General features: G+C 32.5%; 1 protein-coding gene across 13 annotated transcripts; it reads left to right on the top strand.

Annotated features, from left to right (window-relative positions):
• Positions 1-9,849: 9,849 nt before the first annotated feature.
• LOC114382043 lies at positions 9,850-23,231 on the top strand. 13 transcript variants are annotated; one of them, XR_003660156.1, is made up of 12 exons: positions 9,850-10,370; positions 10,533-10,640; positions 11,240-11,334; positions 11,426-11,653; positions 11,851-11,984; positions 12,064-12,470; positions 12,718-12,833; positions 18,957-19,110; positions 19,188-19,301; positions 19,647-19,741; positions 19,829-20,296; positions 20,385-23,231. XR_003660156.1 is itself a non-coding variant. In XM_028341275.1 (11 exons), the coding sequence occupies exons 8-11, from the start codon at positions 19,718-19,720 to the stop codon at positions 22,966-22,968; spliced, it is 729 nt and encodes a 242-aa protein (XP_028197076.1). In that variant the 5' UTR covers positions 9,850-10,370; positions 10,533-10,640; positions 11,240-11,334; positions 11,851-11,984; positions 12,718-12,833; positions 18,957-19,110; positions 19,188-19,301; positions 19,647-19,717; the 3' UTR covers positions 22,969-23,231. The 13 variants fall into 13 exon arrangements, 3 of the variants coding, with proteins under 3 accessions (XP_028197076.1, XP_028197077.1, XP_028197075.1); XR_003660155.1 differs by having other exon boundaries at positions 11,426-11,735; XR_003660147.1 differs by lacking the exon at positions 11,426-11,653.
• The last annotated feature ends 249 nt before the right edge of the window (positions 23,232-23,480 follow it).

Here is a 23,480-nt window from a genome sequence, read left to right as displayed (position 1 = left end):
TACAAAAATAAATAATATTTTATTAGATAACAATTCATGATTGCATGACACTAAATTTCCTTACATTATTAATATATTCTAATTAAATTCTTATAAGAATTGTAATTATTCTATTCATTTTAGAGGTTACTAGTGTTGTTAATTAATTCAACACAAATTCTATAACATGTTTAGTGAACTTTGAAGCACAAAAGTCACTTGATCCTGTCATAAATATATACTACAGTTCATTTTGAATTAATTTGAATATAAATTCAACTCCATCCAATATAAAAAAGCGTTTTGAATTGGATTGAATTATTTTGTATTTATATCTGTACTTTAATTAGTCAAAACACAATAAATAAATCTTATTTTATTATCCTTTTTACATTCTTTTTTAACTAAAAGTTATTTTTATATAATAAAAAAAAATCTATAATTAAAGAAAAACACAAGACAGAATAACAATGTTAAATTAATCTAAAACTAATGAACTTTTAAACACATTAAAAGAGTAAGATGTATCCCTTAAAAATAAGAAAATGTAATTTTGAAAATAAAATCATATAAAAGTTATGTTTAAAAATTTCATATATAAAATTTCACACACGTTATATACCTAATTACATAAGTTTGTGCAAAAAGTACACACGTTTAGGATAACAATTTCAATTCAAATAAAAATGGTTCAGCATTGTGACTTATGTAATTTCATTTTGCAGGAAAGTGGGTCGGGACTCGAAGTGGGTTAGTTGGAGATGTGAAAAATGAGAATAGAAAGAAGAGGGCATTGAGGACCACAAGAAGTGTTCATGTCTCCTCCATCCATTCGTTTTCTCCCACTACTCTTGTTTTGTTTGTCCTTTGAAGTTTTTCATTCGTCTGCAAAGTATAATCATTTTTTAGCTTTTTGGGTAAAGGCATCACACAAAACTTCTTATCATTGATTTGATACTCAACTTTAAACAATATGGTGCCAATCAATTGAACACCTCATTGATTAAGTTGTTAGCTGAATAATGTTCATCTCATTCAATGTTCTTACGTGCTTAATCAATCTTTAATTAGAGAGGATTGAACACATTTTTTTTTGAATATTTCTATTATTAGTTGAAGTTGATTGAAATACACACAATTTAGAAGATCTCATTTGTTATTTAATGAGTTTTACTTATTATTTTTGTATTTTTCAATAAAGTTCAACAAATAATTAAATATGTATCCAAAAAGGTGTTAGAAAATATGTTATTGACATTCTTTTTAATTAGATTACATGTGTGTCATGGTTGAACATTTCAGAAAATAAACTTCGATCAAATTTGAAGACATCAATATTAACTTTTGCTTCTTTTTTTCAAAGAATTTGACATACGTGAAACATGGAAAGAGTCCCCCCCCCCCCCCCCCCCGTTTTATTCCCAAATTTCTTAACTGATTTTAAACCGTTTTGATTGTTATTCTTTTAACAAATATTTCCTTTTATTTAATGCTCTTGATTAGCTATAAACCAAATAGCATAACCTCCACTTTATTAGCAATTCTCTAACAGTCAATTTGTTGAATGTGTAGCTAATAATTATGATTTGTGGACAGGAAAAGAGAAAGACGTTTTTTATTGGTTTTGCTATTAAAAAAGAGGACTGTCATAGTCTTGCAGAGGCTTACACGGGCAGAAAATAATTTTCAATTATTTTTTTATTATCTACTTCTAAAATTCTGGGCAATTGTTCTGTGATTTCCATAGCCTAAGGCCACGAGTGCACGTGTTCATAGGCTCGTTGTGTTAACCTTGGGGAGCAGTCGGCAAAATTAGATTGCATCAAGGTCTAGCCGAATTTTGCTTTCAAGGCAGTGTTTTTTCACGGCACAACAAACCTCCAATCTGTGTTATATTTTTCTGTTTTGTACTTCTGACTTCAAGTCTTTTCCAACAATTTGAAAGCAAAGGTTTATTTTTTCCTTGCATCAAGTACTAAACAGAAATGGCTGGAAGTCTGTCAAAAATCATTCCGGATATGTCGATAATAGAACCTCTAGACGGCTCAAATTATAGGAGATGGTCTCAAAAACTGTTGATTTTGTTTGAAGCCTTAGAGGTTGATTATGTGCTATTTGAAGATCCTCCCGCTGATGTCAACGCTTCTGAATCATCTACTCCTGAAACTCCTGCTACCCCTGTCGTCACACCGCTTCCTGCAGAAATCAAGAAAGCTGACGAAGAAGCAAAGAAGAAATATGAAAAGGACAACAAAACTGCTAGAGGTCATCTGCTAACTCATATGGCAGATAATCTGTTTGATCTTTTCATTAATCAAAAGTCTGCGAAAACAATATGGGACACTCTGCTGAAACGTTACGGCGATGACGATGTTGGAAGAAAGAAATATGTGGCTAATGTGCTTCTAGAAAAATTTCCACCTTCGTGGAGTGACTACCGCAACCAACTGAAACACAAGAAGAGGGACTTGTCACTTCAAGAATTAATAAATCATATGAAGACAGAGGAGGCCAACCGACTTAAAGATAAGCATGTTTTACATTCTGTAAATTCAGTTAATGCTAATGTTGTTGAGTTTGCTGATCAATACAGGTCAAAAGGAAAAGAAAAATGATTTCAGAAAAAAGGACAAAAGAAAACACACACTAATATCAACAAAGGTGATAACAAGATTCAGAAAAGAAAGGGTGAGTGCTATGTTTGTGGCAAAACAGGTCATAAAGCTTATGAGTGCAAACTGAGGAAGGGATAACAATCTAACAACTCGAAACCTGCTGCACCACATGCTCCTCAAGCACATCTAGCAGAAAATGAAGAAATGATAGCTGCTGTGGTAGTGGAGGCAAACATGGTCGACAACAAGGTGGACTGGATTCTAGATACCGGTGCTTCTAAACACTTATGCGCCAACAAAGAGCTTTTTCACCAGATTGAGGATGCTGATGACGGAGAATGTGTTTTCATGGGAAATTCAGCTACAGCTGGAGTGCTTGGTAAAGGAAAGATTCTCCTTAAACTTACTTCTGGAAAAACATTATCTTTGAGTGATGTTTTGTATGTTCCCTCTCTGTGTAGGAACCTAATTTCTGGTAGTTGTCTAAATAGAGCTAGATTAAAATTGGTTTTTGAAGCTGACAAAATAGTAATAACTAGAAATGATGAACGCTATGTTATTAAGTTCTGGTATGTCTACCCAAGTGTGGGGGGAAGCCATTTTGTCGGCCTGTTATATACTAAATAGAGTTCCCCATAAACGACTAGATAAAACTCCCTATGAATTATGGAAAGGATTTGCGCCAAATTTAATTTTTTTTTAAAAGTATGGGGATGTCTTGCTAAGGTAGCTCTACCAGATTTCAAGAGGACTAATGTAGGTACCAAAACTTTTGATTGTGTGTTTATTGGATATGCTCAAAATAGTGCTGCTTATAGGTTCTTGCGTTTGAATGATAATTCTATTTGTGAATCTAGAAATGCAGAATTTTTTGAACAAGAATTTCCTTTAACAAAACATGTTAATGAATTGATTTCTTCTTGTAATACTACTTCAGTGCCTTTACATTTGCATACTTCTTCCTCTGTAACAAATGAACAAGTTAATGAACCTAGAAGAAGTAAAAGGAAGAGAATAGAAAGTAGTTTTGGACCAGATTTTGTTACTGCCTTCGTGGTTGAAAACAATGATGTCGATAAAATAAATGATGTTTTTGTATCTACTTTTCTCATTGAGGAAGATCCTAAAACTTATAATGAGGCTGTAACTTCCATTGATGCCAATTTTTGGAAAGAGGCAATTAATAGTGAATTAGATTCTATCATGTATAATCATACTTGGGATTTAGTTGACTTACCTAAGGGAAGTAAACCAATTAGATGCAAATGGATTTTTAGAAAGAAATTAAGAACTGATGGAACCATTGATAAATTTAAGGCTAGATTAGTAGTTGTTGGTTACACACAAAAGAAAGAAATTGACTATTTTGATACATATTCTCCTGTTACTAAAATTTCCACAATTCGTTCTCTTGTTGCTTTAGCTGCTATTCATGGACTTATAGTGCATCAAATGAATATAAAGACAGCTTTTCTTAATGGTGACTTGAGAGAGGAAATTTATGTGGAACAACCTGAGGGCTATGTGATTCAAGGTCAAGAGAACAAAGTGTGTAAGTTGAGAAAATCATTATATGGCCTTAAACAGGCTCCCAAACAATGGTATGAAAAATTTGACCAAACTTTGGTAAGTGATGGTTATATTGTGAATTCATCTGACACTTGTGTTTACTCTAAATTGTTTGGACAAGAATGTGTGATAATATGTTTATATGTTGATGACATGTTAATTTTCGGTACTAATGTGATTGTAGTGGAAAAGACCAAATTATTCTTATCTTCTCATTTTGATATGAAAGATCTAGGAGAAGCTGATGTGATTCTTGGAGTTAAAATGAGAAAAAGTGATAATGGTTTTTCCTTGTGTCAGTCACATTATATTGAAAAGATACTTAAAAAATTTAACTGTTATGATGAATTACCTGTGAGAACTCCCTATGATCCTAGCATACATCTTAAGAAAAACAATGGTTCTAGTGTTTCACAAACTGAATATGCTAAAATCATAGGGAGTGTTATGTTTCTCATGAATTGTACTAGACCTGACATAGCATATGCTGTGAGTAGACTAAGCAGATATACTCACAATCCAGGTAATGAACATTGGACTGCACTTCGTCGCTTACTCAGGTATCTTAAAGGTACTATGGATTGATGTTTGCATTTTTATAAATTTCCTGCTGTGTTAGAAGGATTTTGTGATGCAAATTGGGTTACTGATAATGATGAAGTAAGTTCCACTAGTGGATATGTTTTTACTTTAGGTGGAGGTGCCATATCATGAAAGTCTTCCAAGCAAACTTGTATAGCACCTTCAACTATGGAATCAGAATTTATTGCTCTTGATTTAGCAGGTCAAGAAGCTGAATGGTTGAGAAACTTGTTGGCAGATGTGCCATTGTGGGGGAAACGGTCTATACCAGTTTCTCTTCATTGTGACTCTGAAGCAGCTATTGGAATTGCTAAGAACATTGTTTATAATGGAAAAAGGAGACACATACGCATTAGACACAGTTCAGTCAGAGAATTGTTAAAAAATGGTGTGATCTCATTACAGTTTGTTAGATCAGAGAACAACTTGGCAGATCCGTTCACTAAAGGTCTAACAAAGAAAGTTGTACTTGAATCGTCGAGGGGGATGGGGCTTAAGCCTTTGTGTTGAGGAAAGTATGGTGGATACCATCAATGGTCAAACGAAACCATATGATTACTCTATTGTATTACATTTCTCATCTCCATGACATGTGGTAATACATTGTGGATAGGTTGAACTTTCAGTTCTTAATGAGTGCATAGCCTTAATTATTAGGTGGTCCATATGAATTGGACTTGATGGACTCACCGCTTGTTATTTTGAAAGATGAGAATTTTTTGCTCTTAATGAATCCATAGCCTCTTTGGTGGTGCTTTTGAGACGCACTTGATGGATTCAACTTCATGAGAGTGAAGGTGGGCCGCCTTCTATGAAAGAATTAGGCTTTCTTTCTAGAGCTCTCATTAGTATCCAAGGTGTGCGCATGGCCATTAAAAGCGTTGGTTTGTAATATCGCGGAAATCACAAATATTAGAGAAATACATGTGTTGTAAGGGTCTCATTTGAAAACTTGGTAGTTCAAGAGTAATTCACTACCTAGACACAATTGTTGCCTTACTTCACTATGTATCAATTCAATCATTATGATATTGATACTTAAATGTTACTCTCTCTTTTGCCCAGAAATTGCTCCTTTTTTAACTCCAGCTTTACCATTGGTGGGGGATTGTTGGACAATGGCAAACTGAAGCCACAATTGTTTCATTGTGATGTCCCACATCGGAAATATAATATTCCTTTTCTTTATTCCCAAATTTCCTAACTGATTTTAAACAGTTTTGATTGTTATTCTTTTAACAAATATTTCCTTTTATTTAATGCTCTTGATTAGCTATAAACCAAATAGCATAACCTCCACTTTATTAGCAATTCTCTAACGGTCAATTTGTTGAATGTGTAGCTAATAATTATGATTTGTGGACAGGAAAAGAGAAAGACGTTTTTCATTGGTTTTGCTATTAAAAAAGAGGACTGTCATAGTCTTGCAGAGGCTTGCACGGGCAGAAAATAATTTTCAATTCTTTTCTTATTATCTATTTCTAAAATTCTGGGCAATTGTTCTGTGATTTCCATAGCCTAAGGCCACGAGTGCACGTGTTCATAGGCTCGTTGTGTTAACCTTGGGGAGCAGTCGGCAAAACTAGATTGCATCAAGGTCTAGCCGAATTTTGCTTTCAAGGCAGTGTTTTTTCACGGCACAACAAACCTCCAATCTGTGTTATATTTTTCTGTTTTGTACTTCTGACTTCAAGTCTTTTCCAACAATTACTTTTAGATCTTATTATTGGACTTGGTTCTTACAATGAAAAAGTGAAATACCTAAAAGGAAAATACTTTTTTGCCCTCATTTCAAAATTCCTCCCCCTTTCCTCTTCTTCCTTTCATTACTCGTGCCTCCCCTCACCTTCTTGGCACCCCTCCCTTTGTCTCCCCTTTTGTGGCCCAAAACTTCTCCTAAACCTTCCCTTCCCAAACTCTTCATTCTCTCCTAACAAAAGAGAAAAAGTTGAGAGGCGGAAAAAAAAAAGATGATAGAAAAAGAGAATGAAAAAAATATAACAAACGATAAAGAGATATATGATTATTCTTCTTTTCATTCTGACTCTTTGTTTGTTTGTGAAATTTTTTTCCTCGAGGGATTTCAAAAAGAAGTTCCAAGTGAAGAATACCAAATTCCAAAATCTAACTCTTTGTTTAATGATGAAGTCTCTCATGTGAAAAAGATTGAAGATGAAGTTTTAATGGATGGATGTAAGACTCTATTTCTTCTAAGTTGAATGATGAGCTTATTCCTTATTGTAATTTTGTTTATTGTCTTACCATGCAAACTCTTTTATTCTAATGCTTAAGAAAGAACTCTACATTAAAGATCAATGGACAATATAATTTGGAGTGGATGCACATGAGAAACAAGGCTATTGGGAGAAGAAGAGTTTGGATCATCTCGTCTCTAGACCTAGTGTTTTTATTGATATACAACATGTGTTAATTATTTATTTGTGTAACACCTTTCATTAAAAAAATAACACATGCTAAAAGAATATAAAATCTCAAAATTATAATAATAAGAAAATATCTCTTGTATATAAATAAAGTCAAATAAATAAATCTTTACATATATAAAAATATTAATCCTCAAAATATAGGCATCTAAACTAAATGAACATTAAAAATATAATCAATATAGACTGCTTATTAATTGGAAAATCATTTACTCTTAGAACACTAACTAAATTGGTTTTTAGACAATCTTCTTATTGACCTTTTAAACTATTCACAAAGGCATGCATTGTGTTGTGTAGCCTGATATAGCAATGTCCTATAAGCAAGCTAGTGTAACTTTTCCATTATTGGGATGATATGCATGCATCCATTTCTGGAACCTGTTGTGATTCTGCTCAGCCTTTAGGCCCCTTCCATATATATATATATATATATATATATATATATATATATATATATTTCTTTTGATAAATCTTATGTTCAAGTTGACAAGCACTTTGAGCAATGGTGGCCTTTGATTTCGTCTTTATTATAAAATGATAAACTTATAGTTATTCATTATTCTTACTTATTTTGTATACTTGTGTCAAAAATCTTGTATTGTGACAAGATAATGAAGTCGTAAAACTAAATTTGTTCATTTTCAGGTTAAGTTAATTTTTAGAATTAGAAATATTTGATAAATTATAAAATGACATATAAATCATGTTTATACATTTTCTAGTATTTTTGTTAGATAGTCACATTTGACTAAAATTTTAAAATAAATAACATAAAATTAATGTACTTAAGGTAATGATGAAAGAAAAAAAAAACTAGGAAGTTATAAACTCAAATTCTACTAGAAGTAGCGTTGAAAATGTTATAACTTTTTTTAAAATAAAAAGAAAAATAAATGTGACAATTTAAGATTAGATAAATTAGTAAACAATTCTTTTATATATCAAATAAACACTTTTAATTCGGTCAATCGATGGATGGGTCAAAACTTTGATTTTAAAAATTAGAGACTAAATTTGTGTAATTATAAAAAGAGAACAAATACAAATTTATTTAATATATAATAATAATAATAATAATGATTATAATAATAATAAAAAAAATTGTTCTATGATGTCACGTAGCAATTTTATATTCATTTCCTCTATAATAATAAAAAAACCATATTATTTTTATTTTTTATTCATTAATAACTATCTTTTAAATATTTACCTTAATTAGAATATATTTATTTAAGTCAAATTAATAAAAAATACTTTCTAACTAAATTTTTACACAAACTATGATATGAATTAAATTTTCTTATATCAGTTTTATTTGGTGTATATTTAAGTTCAACAATAATATGACAACTTATTTATGGTTTTTATAATGATTATTGTAAAATAATTACACAAAATTATTTAATTACATTGTTTACTATACTAAGGTTAGACCTTGCAAATAAAGATTATACTAGGATATAGCATTTATTTGTGATTACAAGAGAAATAATTGTTTATTATTGTATAAGAATTGTACTAATTAAAATTTATTTAAACAATTTTTCTTTATCTATTATTTCTATTATCTGCTATAATTATCTTTAACCAATCCAATATATTATATTAATATTTTTTTAAAAATAAAAATAATAATCTAATATTTTAAAATAATTTAATTTATTTTTTTACTTACTAAAAGATATATTTTATTTTCATGAACCTCATGATGCTAACTGTTTTCAATTTTCATATCTTTCATAGTAATGATAACAAATCCGAAAACATTTCTTAGGTGAACAATTAATGTGTTTGGTTTGTATTTTTATTTTCTGATTTCATTTTTTGAAAACTGTTTTTATTTTTAAAAGATTAGAATTATGAAAATATGTTTGGTTTGACTTCTTATATTTTGCTTTCAAGAAATAAAAAACATGTGAAAATGTTTTAAAAAAATCTAACCAAACGTATTTCCACCCAGCAATTTTGTTGGTACATGCAGCATAATATGAGGTACATAGGATTTTTTTCTTTTAGAATATAGTTTTGAAATTAATTGTCCAATCAATAATCAAATATGTGACTTTCGTGTTATTAGCACAACACTCTAATGAACTGAGTTAATAAACCAATTATGTTATAAATTAATTAATGTCGCTATATATAATATTAAAATATCTAATGTATATTTAATACAGATGTAAATTTACATAATAAATTTTGACATAATTAGTTTTTATCTAATAATTAATTTGTTTACATATATAAATTATAAATAAAAATCATAGATTTAATAAAAATTTACATATGTAAAAAATACCAAATTTATTTAGTTATGAATTACTATAATAAACATCTAAATACATCATTCAATTAAATATCATATTTATTTATTTTTCAATTACTATAATAAACATCCAAATACATTATTCAATTAAATATCAAATTACTTTAAATATTATTTACTGTAATAAAAATCTAAGTACAAAATCCAATTAAATATTAAAATTTTTAAATTATCAAATTTTGTAAATAAAATAATATAAAGAAAAATTATAATTTTAAAAAATATTCAAAACATTCGCATTAATATATTTTTTTCATTTTGTATGCAGAGCCCCAAAAGCCTTACGAGATTAGTATGCTATAAGTTCAGCCTCATCCTTTGTTACTCACCTCCTGTGGCTGTGTTCAAAGATACATAAAGAATATTTCTTCTCTTCAACACAAACTCAATTTCTTCTTCCACTCAATTTCTCTCTCTCTTCTTTAATTCTCACACAAAACCAAGAAACCAAGAACCGACAGAGAGAAGGAGAAAGAGAAAGAGAACGATCACTGCATCAGTTCTCATATGCAGACCCTTCATCGCCGTCTTCTCCACGCCTTAAACCTTGGCACCAGATCTCAACTTGCACCCCCCATCCCACCCAGTCACTTCCCTCCAGGTCCTTATTCCGTGAAATTTTCTTTAAATTTTCTATCTTTTTTACTTCCGACATAGTGGGCACCCTTCTACCCATCATTTAATTTTCTATCTCGTTGGTTCAAAGTGATTGAACTGTGTTTTTCGTTTCATGGGTTTTTCTTTTGGTCCTGGGTCTGGGACCACGGTGTCCCCTAACCCATTGGTCAGAGAATTATCTGCTCGCGGTGTGTGGTGTGTGGCTGCTGCTGTCACAAGAGAATTTTGCACATGGTGAGAAACGAACATGGTTCTCCCGTTAAATAAATCGTTTTCACCCACTCATGTGAATGCAGCAGGGCGTTACACCGTTGTGCCAACCCTTCGGGTTTTTAGTTTCATGGGTTGTTGTTGTTGCTGTGAATCTTTTTGAATCTCTCTCTCTTTTTTTTACAGACATTTTGATGAGAAGACAAATAGATGGAAAAATGTGCTATGATCAATTGGTGCGCTCTTGATTCATTATCAGGAGATGCACATGCAGCACGTCATGCTATTGTTAAGGTGCATTGTTTACATGCTTATTTATTTATTTATTTCGGGCTTTAACCGTAGTTAATAGAACATGTGAACCTGAATTTGGAGTTTCATGCTAGTTCATTAGAGTTCTAAATCATACATGACTGTATTTACTTGAAAAGATTGAAAAACATAGCGAATTTTTTTTATGAATTTGCTTCAGTCAATTGCACTCAGCATACTTAGGAAGTTAGGATAATATTTACATCAGGGGAATTACCTACAATGACTTATTACATTACAATTCAATTACAAATAAATAGAAGAAAGAATTTCCTAAGGGGCCATTTGGTTTGAGATTTCACCTTGTTCCCTGTTTTCTGATGTATATACAAGAAAAAGTGAAAATAGAAAACAATAAAAAGTCATTTTTTACTGTACTAACTTTTGAAATCAGTAAATAAAGTGAAAACAGAAAATATTTTCTCAAGGCAAACATATACTTTTTGAAACTGGTTACTAATGTAATACTATGTGAATTCCAACATATATATTTATGTAGAATGGTTTGATATAAATTAGTTGGTCTGATATTTTCAATAACATTGAAATATGTACTTCCCTACGTTGCTTTACTTCTTTAGGAACCAGTTGCCGATATTTTGGGAGCGCATTATTATGGGTTCTTCAATGCAAAAGTGAGGCTTTGTTAAGCATGGCATCAGATGTGGCAGTAAAGGTAATTAGTTTTATACCCAATTCATTATTGCAATTTCATATGTTGGATCTTGTCTATTGTCTGTCATCCATGCTATCTTCACATCAAGTAGAAGTTGCAACACCCTGTGCTATTGCTTTGAATTTGGTAATCTCAAATTTGAGTGGTACAAGTGAGAAGGCAGTTATGGAAGCATTGAAAGAAACAGAGACTTCCATGTGTATTGTTGGAAATAGAAAAGATTTTGCTGAAGGTGCAAAAAACATTGAATATTTTGAAGAGACGACTTTGCTTTTGAGCACAATACTGTGGCGCTGGCCTCCTTCTAGGTTCCCTGTTGGTAATGATGTTATACTTATGAAAGTCTTAGCAAACATCCATACAAGGACAGATAGTTCTATTAAACTTACACTTTTAAAGCTGTACACATCTTTATGTATTAAAATATCCCTCCACCTTCCACTACAAACAAAAACTTTTCCTTATTATCACCCATTCTCAAGTATTTACGCTAACTAACTTCTATTTTGTTACCAGCTTTATGTGATTCTGTAGCTAGAAAACGTATAGAGGATGGAGAAGTATTTCCACAAATGTTTGTGCAGGCGATGGGAAAATCAGACCCCCATGCTGTTCGGATAGAGGTGTTTAGGCTTGCTCAATGTCTATAGGTAATATTTAATTGTTCTCTAAGATGATCACTGTAATATAATGTATTACTCCTGATAAAGATTGGTTTTATCTGTTCAGAGATCCCAAGAGAATTGTTTAAAAGTGGTTGGTTTGTGTGGTGAAGCTCTTGTTGATGCAATAATTTGTGGGATGAAAGAAACTGGGCTGAGTTCTAAATAAATTGGGAACAACCATGGGTCTTTGTCAGGGGAAGCATGCCAGTCGGCTCTAATTACTCGCTGGGCGGGTGATCATCATATCAAGTTTTGGAAACAAGGAATTGATAGAATTCTCCTTAATCTTCCTGATTGAAAATATTCAAGACCAATTGTCTAAACCTGTCTTGTCATTGAAAAAACAAATATCCATGGTAAAAGAGGGATTAAAAGCCAATTATCATCTTGGTCTTGGGAGTTATCTATGAGACATTCTTGGGTGGCTTACTATTCACTGTGGAGAAAATTTAAACCCTCATACTCATGGAAGTGAGCTCTGCATCAACTTACTAATTACTTGTGCATTGTAAATTGTATTCTTTCCATTATAATTTCTTGATGGATTTATCATGTGTATACATGTTGATGTTATAATATATATCCTATGCCTCAGTTTCTTACTAATACTGTTGAATGTTGATTATATTTCTGAAATTTTATAGGTGAACTTTTATTTCACCTTCATTGTGTTGATGCTCTCCAACTATACTAATTCTAATTTCTCCTTTGTCTATAGCTTGAGTTTTGTGGATACACTTGAAAAATGGTGCCGAATATGTCAAAAGGATATTGCTGATCCTTTTCAAGGCGAACCAGTATCAAGGGCTGTTCTCGTGATGATTCATTCTCCACGTAATTCTATCTCCTCGCATGGTAGATTCTTATTATTAGATGTACTGAATGCGAAAGGCTTGTCATGCTTGAAAAGCTTAATTTAATACATACTCTGGATTATACATCATCCCTATAAAGTTATGGATCATTTGATAAACTTCAACTGGTTATTAACTTAATTGGGTTGACTTGTCTTTCAAGTTTACCAGAGTATCAAAGATGTATCATATAGAGCAAAGGGATAAAGGCAATTGCTCTTCTTGTGAAACGATGCTTGATTCAAATTCATAATTTAAAATCTGGATGCTATTATCGCTTTGAGAATTAAGGGTTTTGATGCTATTATTGCTTGAATTTTATCCCAATTAAATTCATACTAAAAAGTTGGGATGACGGTTTTGACACAATTCTTGTATGAATTTGATTCATACTATAAAATCGAGATGATATGCTTTGAGAATTGACGATTTTTTATTCAATTATTGTATGAATTTGATTCATACTATAAAATCGAGGTGGTTTGCTTTGAGAATTGACGGTTTGAATGCGGTTGTTGTATGAATTTTTATCCAAATTCATACTAGAAAATTGGGATGGTATGCTTTGAGAATTGACAATTTTGACGAAATTATTGTATGAATTTTTATCCAAATTCATACTAGAAAATTGGGATGATATGCTTTGAGAATTATGGTTTTGATGCAATTATTGTATGGATTTTAATTCAAATTCATACTATAAAATCTGGATGGTATTATTGAGGGATTTGATGCTATTATTGTATGAATTTTATTCAAATTCATAGAAAAAATTGGGATGGTATTTTTATCAAAGAGGAGTTGAACAACGGTCACAAGGTGTGAGATGTTGTAGCCCTCAAGAGTTACAGACACCAGAACAACCAACTAACAAAATACACCACATAAGTAAGCACTAGAGACGCCCATGTGCAACTTTTCAACCAAACAGATTATCTCTCCTAGTGCCACAGACAACACAGTATCATTACTACTGCCAAACAGCAACAAAGCCCCCAACAAGAAAATTGAGTATGAGAATTGGCAATTTTGATGCAATTATTGGAATCATACTATAAAATTGGGATGGTATACTTTTAGAATTGAAAATTTTGATGCCCATTATAGTATGAATTTTTGTTCAAATTCATACTACAAAATCAGAATGGTCATGGAGTTGGATTAAGGCTAAATTCAAAAGAGTATATTTCTCTTTCTATCAGTGGCAGATGCTTATGTATGAAAGATGTCGCGGGAGTTAGGCTTGATGGAAGGCCAACCACTGGCAACCTCTGTTTTTGCCGTGGGTTTTTCGATGTTCTGATAATATGTTCATTGCAGTATACATATGTTGACTTGTATGCGGGGTTTTAGTACTCTGTTCTGCTGGGTTGGTTTTGTTTGTTAGGTTGCCTCTTACAAGGCTTTCTGTTTGCTGTCATCCTCTCTGTTTGTCTGTTGGGGGTTGTCATATATCAGACCTTGTGAATTATGTTTCAGCCTCCTTTTCATTTTATTAATAAAACTTATCTTTGCCTTCAAAATTTTTTTTATTCAAATTTGTACTAAAAAATCTGAACGGTATTATTGATGGATTTGATGCTATTATTGTATGAATTTTAGCCAAATTCATACTAGAAAATTGGGATGCTATGCTTTGAGAATTGACTTGACGATTTTGATGCAATTATTGTATGATTATACTATAAAATTGGTATGATATGCTTTGAGAATTGACAGTTTTGATGCAATTATTGTATGAATGTGATTCACACTATAAAACCAGAATGGTATTCTCTGAGAATTGACCAAAATGTGCAATTATTCTTTGGCAAACTGGTTTCTGTTTCAGCTGTATGCGTTTAGGTGCACTTCCTAGTGCTGTTGAATGTTGATGGATAACTACAATGTGGGAGAGCATCTAATTTGGAGCCATATTCGATGGTATTATATTATAGCTGCTTGCATGGTTAGTCTTGTAGCATGTATGAATGTAGTTATGTGGGACATGCTGTTATGGAGTGAATGTATGTCTGTTTTATATATCAGATGTTTATAGCAGCAGGACTGGAGGCCATCAGGTTCGGATTATTATGTGTGAGCAAAGTTTCGGGGAAGGCTACTGTTATTGCTGCAATAGGTGTCAGGTATACAAAGAAATATGCCGATGGGGGATATACAATCTCTGGTATGCAGGTGTGCAAGATCTTATGCCCAAATATGTTTTTGCAGTGGGGGACATTCATAAGGCCTTTCACGAGTTTTTAATGGAAGGTTAGGGTGCTAAGAATTGCCATTTGTGTAAGTATGAATGTCTTGGTGATGGTACAAAGTCAGGTGGTCTTATGCAGACAGAACTTTTTTGGCACTGATAATGTTAGGTGGCAATGCATGGGAGTAATTGAACAGTTTTAGCAAATAGTGGATATGGGGGGATAGTATGATCATATGTGAAGCAATTAAGATGGGACTGCTTGCTGTATTATGGGTAAGTTTTGGTCAGGGTAGACTAGTAATGCTGCAACTTTATGTATTTGCAGAGCAGTTTTTAACATAACTTCTGTTAAATCTGCCCACATCTACTATTAATGAAGCTTATTTTGCCTTTAAAGAAAATGATGAAACCAAGGTTAGCAATACTAAAAGACCTTTGGCTGGAAAGTGACTCCATTTTGGTAGTGCTGACTTTTTCTAATCATACTTTGGTCCCTTGGTCCATTAGAAACAGATGGTTAAATTGTATAGAGTTAACGAAAAATATGCTTTTTGTAGTAGGTCACATCTATAGAGAGGACAATATTTGTGCAGACAAACTAGCCTGTTTTGCTTCTTCTCTAAATGATTTTTGCTGGTTGAATTCTGCTCCTATTTTCATTGCAGCGGAATTGAATGGGAATAGAATAGGTTTGCCTAACTATAGATTCTCTTGATTTCCCTCCCATGGGTTTGGGTTTGGTTCATGCCCCCCATGGTCTTCTGTATTTTCTTCATCTTTTGCAATGAATTTCTTGGTTAGTGGCTGGGGGATCTTTAGTGTTTGGGGTGCCAACCTAGTCGGGATTGCAAGCTCTAGGGTGAAGTTAGCTAACCTTGGTTTATTAAAAAAAAAAAAAACTATAAAATAGGGATGTAATGCCTAAAATCGATGTTCAAAATGCAATTGTCATGTGAATCTTCATTCAAATTCGTATTGTAAAATGAGATTATCGTCTTGAGAATTGAAGATCTTAAATGTAATTGCAGTATGCGTTTTTATTCAGATTCATATAATCAAACTTGGATGATATGCTTCAGACGTATTCAGGAAATCTCTAATCTGTTGGGATTCAAGGTTAGCAATGCTCCTTTTGATTACCTTCAAAGGAAATCCAAGGAAAATATCATCTAAGGCCTATTGCAGATAAAATCAAAAACCTCAGCCTGGAAAGGGAAGTTTCTCTCTTTGATGGGTATGGTGCAACTTGTGAAATCTGTCATAGAAGGAACCTTGATGTATCCTTTCAGTTATACCAATGGCCGGAAGCTTTAATTAATGAGCTGGTAAAGCATATTCGAAATTTCATCTGGTCAGGTGATAGCAAGCACATGAAGCTGATCATGGTCTCTTGGATGAAAATATGTAGGCCTCTGAGTGAAGGAGGTCCTGGCCTAAGGTCTCTCAAAGCTATTAACAAAGCTTCCATCTTGTCTCTGACTTGGAAGTTCATTCCTTCAGCAGATCATTGGGCCGAGCTGATGAGAGCAAGGGTTCTCAAATATGGTTTTCAGGTGTGTAGTTATACAAAATCATCTCTGTGGTCAGGGATCAAACAATTTTGGAACACAGTTTGCACATTGGTTGATTTGAAATGGCAAAAAAAACAACTTCTGGAGGCAAAAATGGATCTATAAGCCTATTGCCATAGCCCTGAATATTCCAGCTAATCTCCAGAGTAATCTGCAAGCCACAGTTGCAGACTTCATCCAGCATGATCATTGGTTAGTGCCTGATTGGCTGCAGCCAGCATAAACACCACACATTGCCTGTCAATTTGTCATGTTTAGATTGTGTGGCCGTCAATTTGGCTGAATAGGAGTGGGGGAAGCATTTAGTGCTATTCATTGCTCTTGGGAAGATTATATGACCCTTATGGTTGGCTCATTCTAGGATCCAGACTAGCTCCTTATCCCATTTAAGCAAGCATGGAAACACAAAAATATTTCATAATTTGTCCATTTCTTTTCTAATTGATTAAATATGGCAGTTTTAATTCAACAAACCTTTTGAACCTATAACCTGTTTTAATAACAATTTGACTAAGAAATTTTGTTTGTGATCAACTTTTAACCTTAACAATGACAAAAAAGAATTATATCATTTATTTATTTCTATTTATTATATGATTTATGATATTTATATTTTTAAAAAATTTCTTGTTTCCTTTTTTATTTAATTCTAAATCATTCAACATATTATTTTTTTTAAAAAAAAAGTGTTTTACATGCAACATAATAAATCAAAGTTTGAATCTCCCTTATACGATGTGTCAACATTTATTGACCAATCATGTCTAAGAAAGAATTGTGTTTGGAGGAGCAAAATTTTTGGAAACAAAAAAATAAAAAATATTGAGTGGTTCGGTTTATTCATTTGTCTATTTTTTCTATTCTTTCCGTCTGTCTACAAATACATAGTTGGCTAGGAGGTGAATTGTGGCGGTGTTCAAAGATCCATCAAGAACATTTCTTCCCTTCAACACAAACTCAATTTCTTCTTCCACTCAATTTCTCCTCTCTCTTTCTTCAATTCTCACACAAAACAAAGAAACCATGAAATCTGACAGAGAGAAGGAGAAAGAAAAAGAGAACAATCGCTGCATTAGTTCTCATATGCAGACCAAACAAATTTTTCCGGTAAAACCAATTCACGTGAACCACTTTCAAACTAGTTTTAGGTCAAAACCAATTTCAAACCGTTAGGAGTATCGAAGGAATTGCACCGATTATATAGTAATATAATATTTGCAATGGGTAGAACATAACACATGCTTACAAATTGGTCTTAATCTTAAATAGTAAATTATATATTCATTAATTGAAAAAATTATTTTACTCACCTCTTGAAATAAGAAATTTGTATTTTTTGTTATTTGAAAGAATTTTCTCGTTCTCTTTCTTTTTCTCGGTCCTTACACAATCCACTAATACATACCGTTTATGTGTGATTACAAGAGAAATAATTATATATCCTTATAGAAGAATATTGTAATAATTTGAAATTTGATTAATCAATATTTCTCTTTTATCAATCATCTTTAATTGTAATTATTTTTAACCAATCCAATATATTATTATACTAATATTTTTTTTCAAAATAAAAATAACAATCTAATATTTTAAAAAAATTAATTTATTTTTTTAATTACTAAAAGATATATTTTATTTTCATGAACCTCATAATCCTAACTGTTTTTTATTTTCATATCTTTTACGGTAATAATAATAGATAGGTGAACAAAATTAACTACCACTTCTTCAAGAATGTGTATTCTTGAATATTCTTTTTCTAAAACAAGCTACCCTTTTAACTCCCTCTTATTTATGCAATTCTTGGAATTCACAGTAATTAATGTGATTTTATTTTTTTATTTTGATTGAGCTTAGGAATCAATTACTCTGCCACTAACTGCGCACTGGTTTCCTGCCTAAAACAAAGGGAAAGGGTTCCCTTTTATATTTTTTGTGGCTCGTGGCAAAGGAACAACACTCTTACGTGCCTTTGCTTCTTTCTTTCTTTTCATCTAGTGAATTCATAGATATTCATTCTGCAGTGACCCTTTGTCTCTCTCTTTTTCTTGCATTACTACCTTCCCCTCCTTACCATTTTCACGAATCTTTTTATTGCTCCCATTTTTCTCTCTCTGCATTCTTTCTTGCTGATAAAGCAACTCTTTTTCCTTTCTTTTCATCTAGCAAATTCATAGATATTCATTCTGCAGTGACCCTTTCTCTCTCTCTTTTTCTCGCATTACTGCTTTCTCCTCCTTACCATTTTCACAAACCTTTTTATTGTTCCCATTTCTCTCTCTCTGCATTCTTTCTTGCTGATAAAGCAACTCTTTTTTCCAAATTCTTTCTTCTTCAGTTTCATTCCAATCCTCACAAGAGTCTCTGCATTCTTGATTTCACAAGAACATACCCTCTCTGCAAGAACCCGTTTTTCACTTTTCCAGCTTCTTATATTCGGATTCTCTGGAGTGAAAATGTTCCATGCGCTATTCTATTCCAATTTCCAAGTGGTAATAAACCTTCTTTGTTCCCCTCCTTTCCTTTTTTATTTTCTTCTTAATGATGATGAAATTAAAATGTGAAACAGAAAATCGCGGTTGAAGTTAACAAACGCAAGAAAAGGAGCGCGGTGCGGAGATTTTTCAAGAAAGACATGGCCGACCTTCTTGGGAGTTCCCTTGATTACAATGCATATGGAAGGGTATTTTTTTCCTTGCTATCATGTGTCCTTCACAATATTTGGAAAGAAATGTATTAGGTTCTTAAATATTCAAATTTAATTTCTCTTATCCAATCACAAGGAATTGCTGCAAGTGATTCAAGAAAGTATTTAATGGACTAATTCAAATAACTTGATAGCCTATTGAAAAAAAATGCCTTTTTTTTCCTTGCTATCTGTTTTTTTTTTTTTAAATTGGTTACTAATGTAATACTATGTGAATTCCAACATATATATTTATGTAGAATGGTTTGATATAAATTAGTTGGTCTGGTATTTTCAATAACATTGAAATATGTACTTCCCTAAGTTGCTTTACTTCTTTAGGAACCAGTTGCCGATGTTTTGGGAGCCCATTATTATGGGTTGTTCAATGCAAAAGTGAGGCTTTGTTAAGCATGGCATCAGATGTGGCGGTAAAGGTAATTAGTTTTATACCCAATTCATTATTGCAATTCCGTATGTTGGATCTTGTCTATTGTCTGTCATCCTTGCTATCTTCACATCAGGTAGAAGTTGCAACACCCTGTGCTATTGCTTTGAATTTGGTAATCTCAAATTTGAGTGCTACAAGTGAGAAGGCAGTTATGGAAGCATTGAAAGAAACAGAGACTTCCATGCGTATTGTTGGAAATAGAAAAGATTTTGCTGAAGGTGCAAAAAAAATTGAATATTTTGAAGAGACAACTTTTCTTTTGAGCACAATAATGTGGCGCTGGCCTCCTTCTGGGTTCCCTGTTGGTAATGATGTTATACTTATGAAAGTCTTAGCAAACATCCATACAAGGACAGATAAAGCAACTCTTTTTTCCAAGCTCTTTCTTCTTCAGTTCCATTCCATTCCTCACAAGAGTCTCTGCATTCTTGATTTCACAAGAACATACCCTCTCTGCAAGAACCCGTTTTTCACTTTTCTAGCTTCGTATATTCGGATTCTCGGGAGTGAAAATGTTCGATGCACTATTCTATTCCAAGTGGTAATAAACCTTCGCTGTTTCCCTCCTTTCCTTTTTTATTTTCTTCTTAAAATAACAATAATGATGATGAAATTAAAATGTGAAACAGCAAATCGCGGTTGAAGTTAACAAACGCAAGAAAAGGAGCGCGGTGCAGAGATTTCTCAAGAAAGACATGGCCGACCTTCTTGGGAGTTCCCTTGATTACAATGCATATGGAAGGGTATTTTTTTCCTTGCTATCTGTTTCTTCATGTGTCTTTCACAATATTTGGAAAGAAATGTATTAGGTTCTTAATCATTCAAATTTAATTTCTCTTATCCAATCACAAGGAATTTCTGCAAGTGACTCAAGAAAGTATTTAATGGAATAATTCAAATAACTTGATAGCCTATTGAAAAAAAATGCCTAGCAATGAACAACTTCCTGCACTGAATCTTGTGATTGGATCAAGGAAAATTTGCATTGGATCTAAATACAATTCTTTTCATATAATGAGGGTATTAGTTATTTGAATTGATAGCTGAGAATTTGATCTTTTTGCATTATATTACTTTTAAAATTTAATTCCAAATATGACTGCATTTATTATTTTAGAGGAAATAAATATGAAATTGTTATATGACATCACATCATACAATGAATGTTTAAAATTATAAATATAAATATTTTTTTATATTAGAATTTGAGTTTATAACTTCCTTATTTTTTTTTCTTTCATCATTATCTTCGGTACATTAATGTTTTTATGTTATCTGTTTTTAAATTTTAGTCAAATTTTGTTTCTGACAAGAATTCTAGGAATTGTATAAATATGTTTTATACATCATTTTATAATTTATTAATAAATTTATCAAATATTTATAATCCTTAAAATTAACTTAACCCAGAAAATGAACCAATTTAATTAGTTCTATGGCTTCATTGTCTTGTCATAAATTGTAAATATAAATAAGTGACTGAAATCTCAAAAGTTCATCCAAAATTTCAAAACTAAATATTGAATCCCCGGGCGGAGTGACCTTGGATTAACCAAAGAATCATCAAATCTAAGCTGATTGGGTCGTCTTCATGAGAGAGCTCCGGGATGGGCCGACAAATAATAATAATAATGATAATAATCTGGCATACTGGGACGCACGTGCCTAGTTCTCCTCCTCCCCATTTTTGGTCCCTTGTCATGTTGCAGAAGATGAGGAGGAGATTGTTTCTTATTGTAATGCATTAAGAGTCAATCCATTGTCCTTTGTTTTTCTTTATTTGCAAGTTTAGTTTGTTGGTGTTGCTTCTTTGGTTTCTTTGAGTGCTTTTCCTCGAGTCTACCATTGTAGTAAGTGTTTTAGGGTCTTAAAGAGTGTTACCATCGAGTGGTGGTTTGAGCGTCTCCGCCTGACTCATCTTGGTATCGGCTTCTTATTTTAAGGAACAAGAGATTTTTTTGGTTTCATAAACTTGAAAAAACCAATACTAAGATGGGTAAGCTAGAGGCCTCTCAAACCACCACTCGAGAATAACAGTCTTTCATATTCTAAAACTTGTGGAACTGCAACAGAGAAAAAACAGTCAGGGAAATCAATGATGCAACACCAACAAACCAAACTTGCAGAAGAAGAAGAAAGGACAATGATTGGGCTCTTAATGCATTACACTGAGAACCAATCTCCTCCTCATCCTCTGCGATATGAATATGACAAGGGATCAGAAATGTTAAGAGGACAGCGGGGGTTTGTGTGTCCTAGCTTGTTTGTCGACTCCTCTTATAGCTCTCAGAAAGAAAATCCAACCAACTTAGCTTAATAGGCATCACATTTTTATTTTTACTTGTTTTTTTTTACTGTTTGATCATTCTTTGGTTAATTCCAACTCACACTCCCCACATGGGATTCAATATTTAGTTTTTATTGCTCCCATTTCTCTCTCTCTTGCTACATTTTTTCTTGCTGATATGGCAACTCTTTATTCCAAGCACTTTCTTCTTGAGTTTCATTTCATTCCTCACAAGAGTCTCTGCATTCTTGATTTCACAAGAACATACCCACTCTGCAAGAACCCGTTTTTCACTTTTCCAGCTTCATACTCTGGACCCCATATATCCACTGGAAAGATAGATGTTTTCATAAACATATACCAAAGACCAAAAGTTTTAAAATTTGAAAATTCACTATCGTTTATAAACTTACAATGTACCAACAACTCTTTGTGTTTTCTTCTAATACTCTTACTCCAAATATTCGAAGCCATGCCAAAGTCAGATATTTTACATTCATCTCGTGATCAAGCAATATATTGCTTGCCTTTAGGTCTTGATGTATCACTTTTAGTCTCGAATACTTGGGAAGGTATAGAAGTTATTGAGCAATGCCTCCAATGATGTTCAACTGTTTTTCTCACTCTTGCAAATTCTTTCTAGCTGAATCTGTTTTGAAGTAAGGTTGCCTTGTTAATATGCTACATGCTAACATCTTTACCTTAACAGAAGATAAAACAAAATCCAAACAAATAGGTAGAAGTCTAAGCTCTTGTTAGGCATGTACTCATAGATCAATATTCTTTCATCTCTCTGGATGCAGAACCCTAAAAGCTTTATCAAGTTCGTGTGCTGGAGTTTGGCCATGAGTTTGGCTTCATTCGTAAACTCCATTAGCCCCTGTTCCGAACCTTTAGAAAGTCGCTTTATTGCCACTTCTTGCTGATCACTTAGCGTTCCCTGAAGGTGTCACTATATCAGTTCTTATTCTGATAGTTTCAAATTTAAGCAAGCAAATTAATTCTTGTGCAGATATATTATATAGTTTAAAATTACCTTATAAACAGGACCAAAACCACCCTATCCTAACTTATATTTGGCACTTTCTTATCAACATGATTTAGTAGAACAAACTTCAATACGTGTTGATGCTAGTGAAAGTAACTTTTGTATCCAAGTAAACATACATATAACTTTTTTTCCTCCACATATACCCTTGTATTTGAGCAAAATGAGGCAGACATACGATGTTGTTTCGTCCAGTGCCATTGCAGAGGGGAGTGTAAGGGTTTTTTTTTTTTTTTTTATAAAAGGGGAGTGTAAGTTTTGAATCTTGCAGATAGAAGGGGAACTTATATATTCATGATATATATAAATGTATGTTAATTAAATCAAGCAACAAATTACAGCACTGCCAAATGCTTTGGAAAATCACATGCTGCTGCCCATTCATTGCAT

Source organism: Glycine soja, chromosome 13 (assembly GCF_004193775.1).
Source record: "Glycine soja cultivar W05 chromosome 13, ASM419377v2, whole genome shotgun sequence".
Classification (NCBI taxonomy): Eukaryota; Viridiplantae; Streptophyta; class Magnoliopsida; order Fabales; family Fabaceae; genus Glycine; species Glycine soja.
This window is presented reverse-complemented; position numbering and strand designations above follow the sequence as displayed.

Bases quoted from the DNA above. Each gene is read 5' to 3' on its own strand.
- LOC114382043 (XM_028341274.1), top strand. From the start codon at position 19,781: ATGTTGGATCTTGTCTATTGTCTGTCATCCTTGCTATCTTCACATCAG. The intron at 20,297-20,384 runs GTAATAAACCTT...AATGTGAAACAG, and splicing joins GCACTATTCTATTCCAAGTG to CAAATCGCGGTTGAAGTTAA. The intron at 20,499-22,845 runs GTATTTTTTTCC...CTCTGGATGCAG, and splicing joins ATTACAATGCATATGGAAGG to AACCCTAAAAGCTTTATCAA.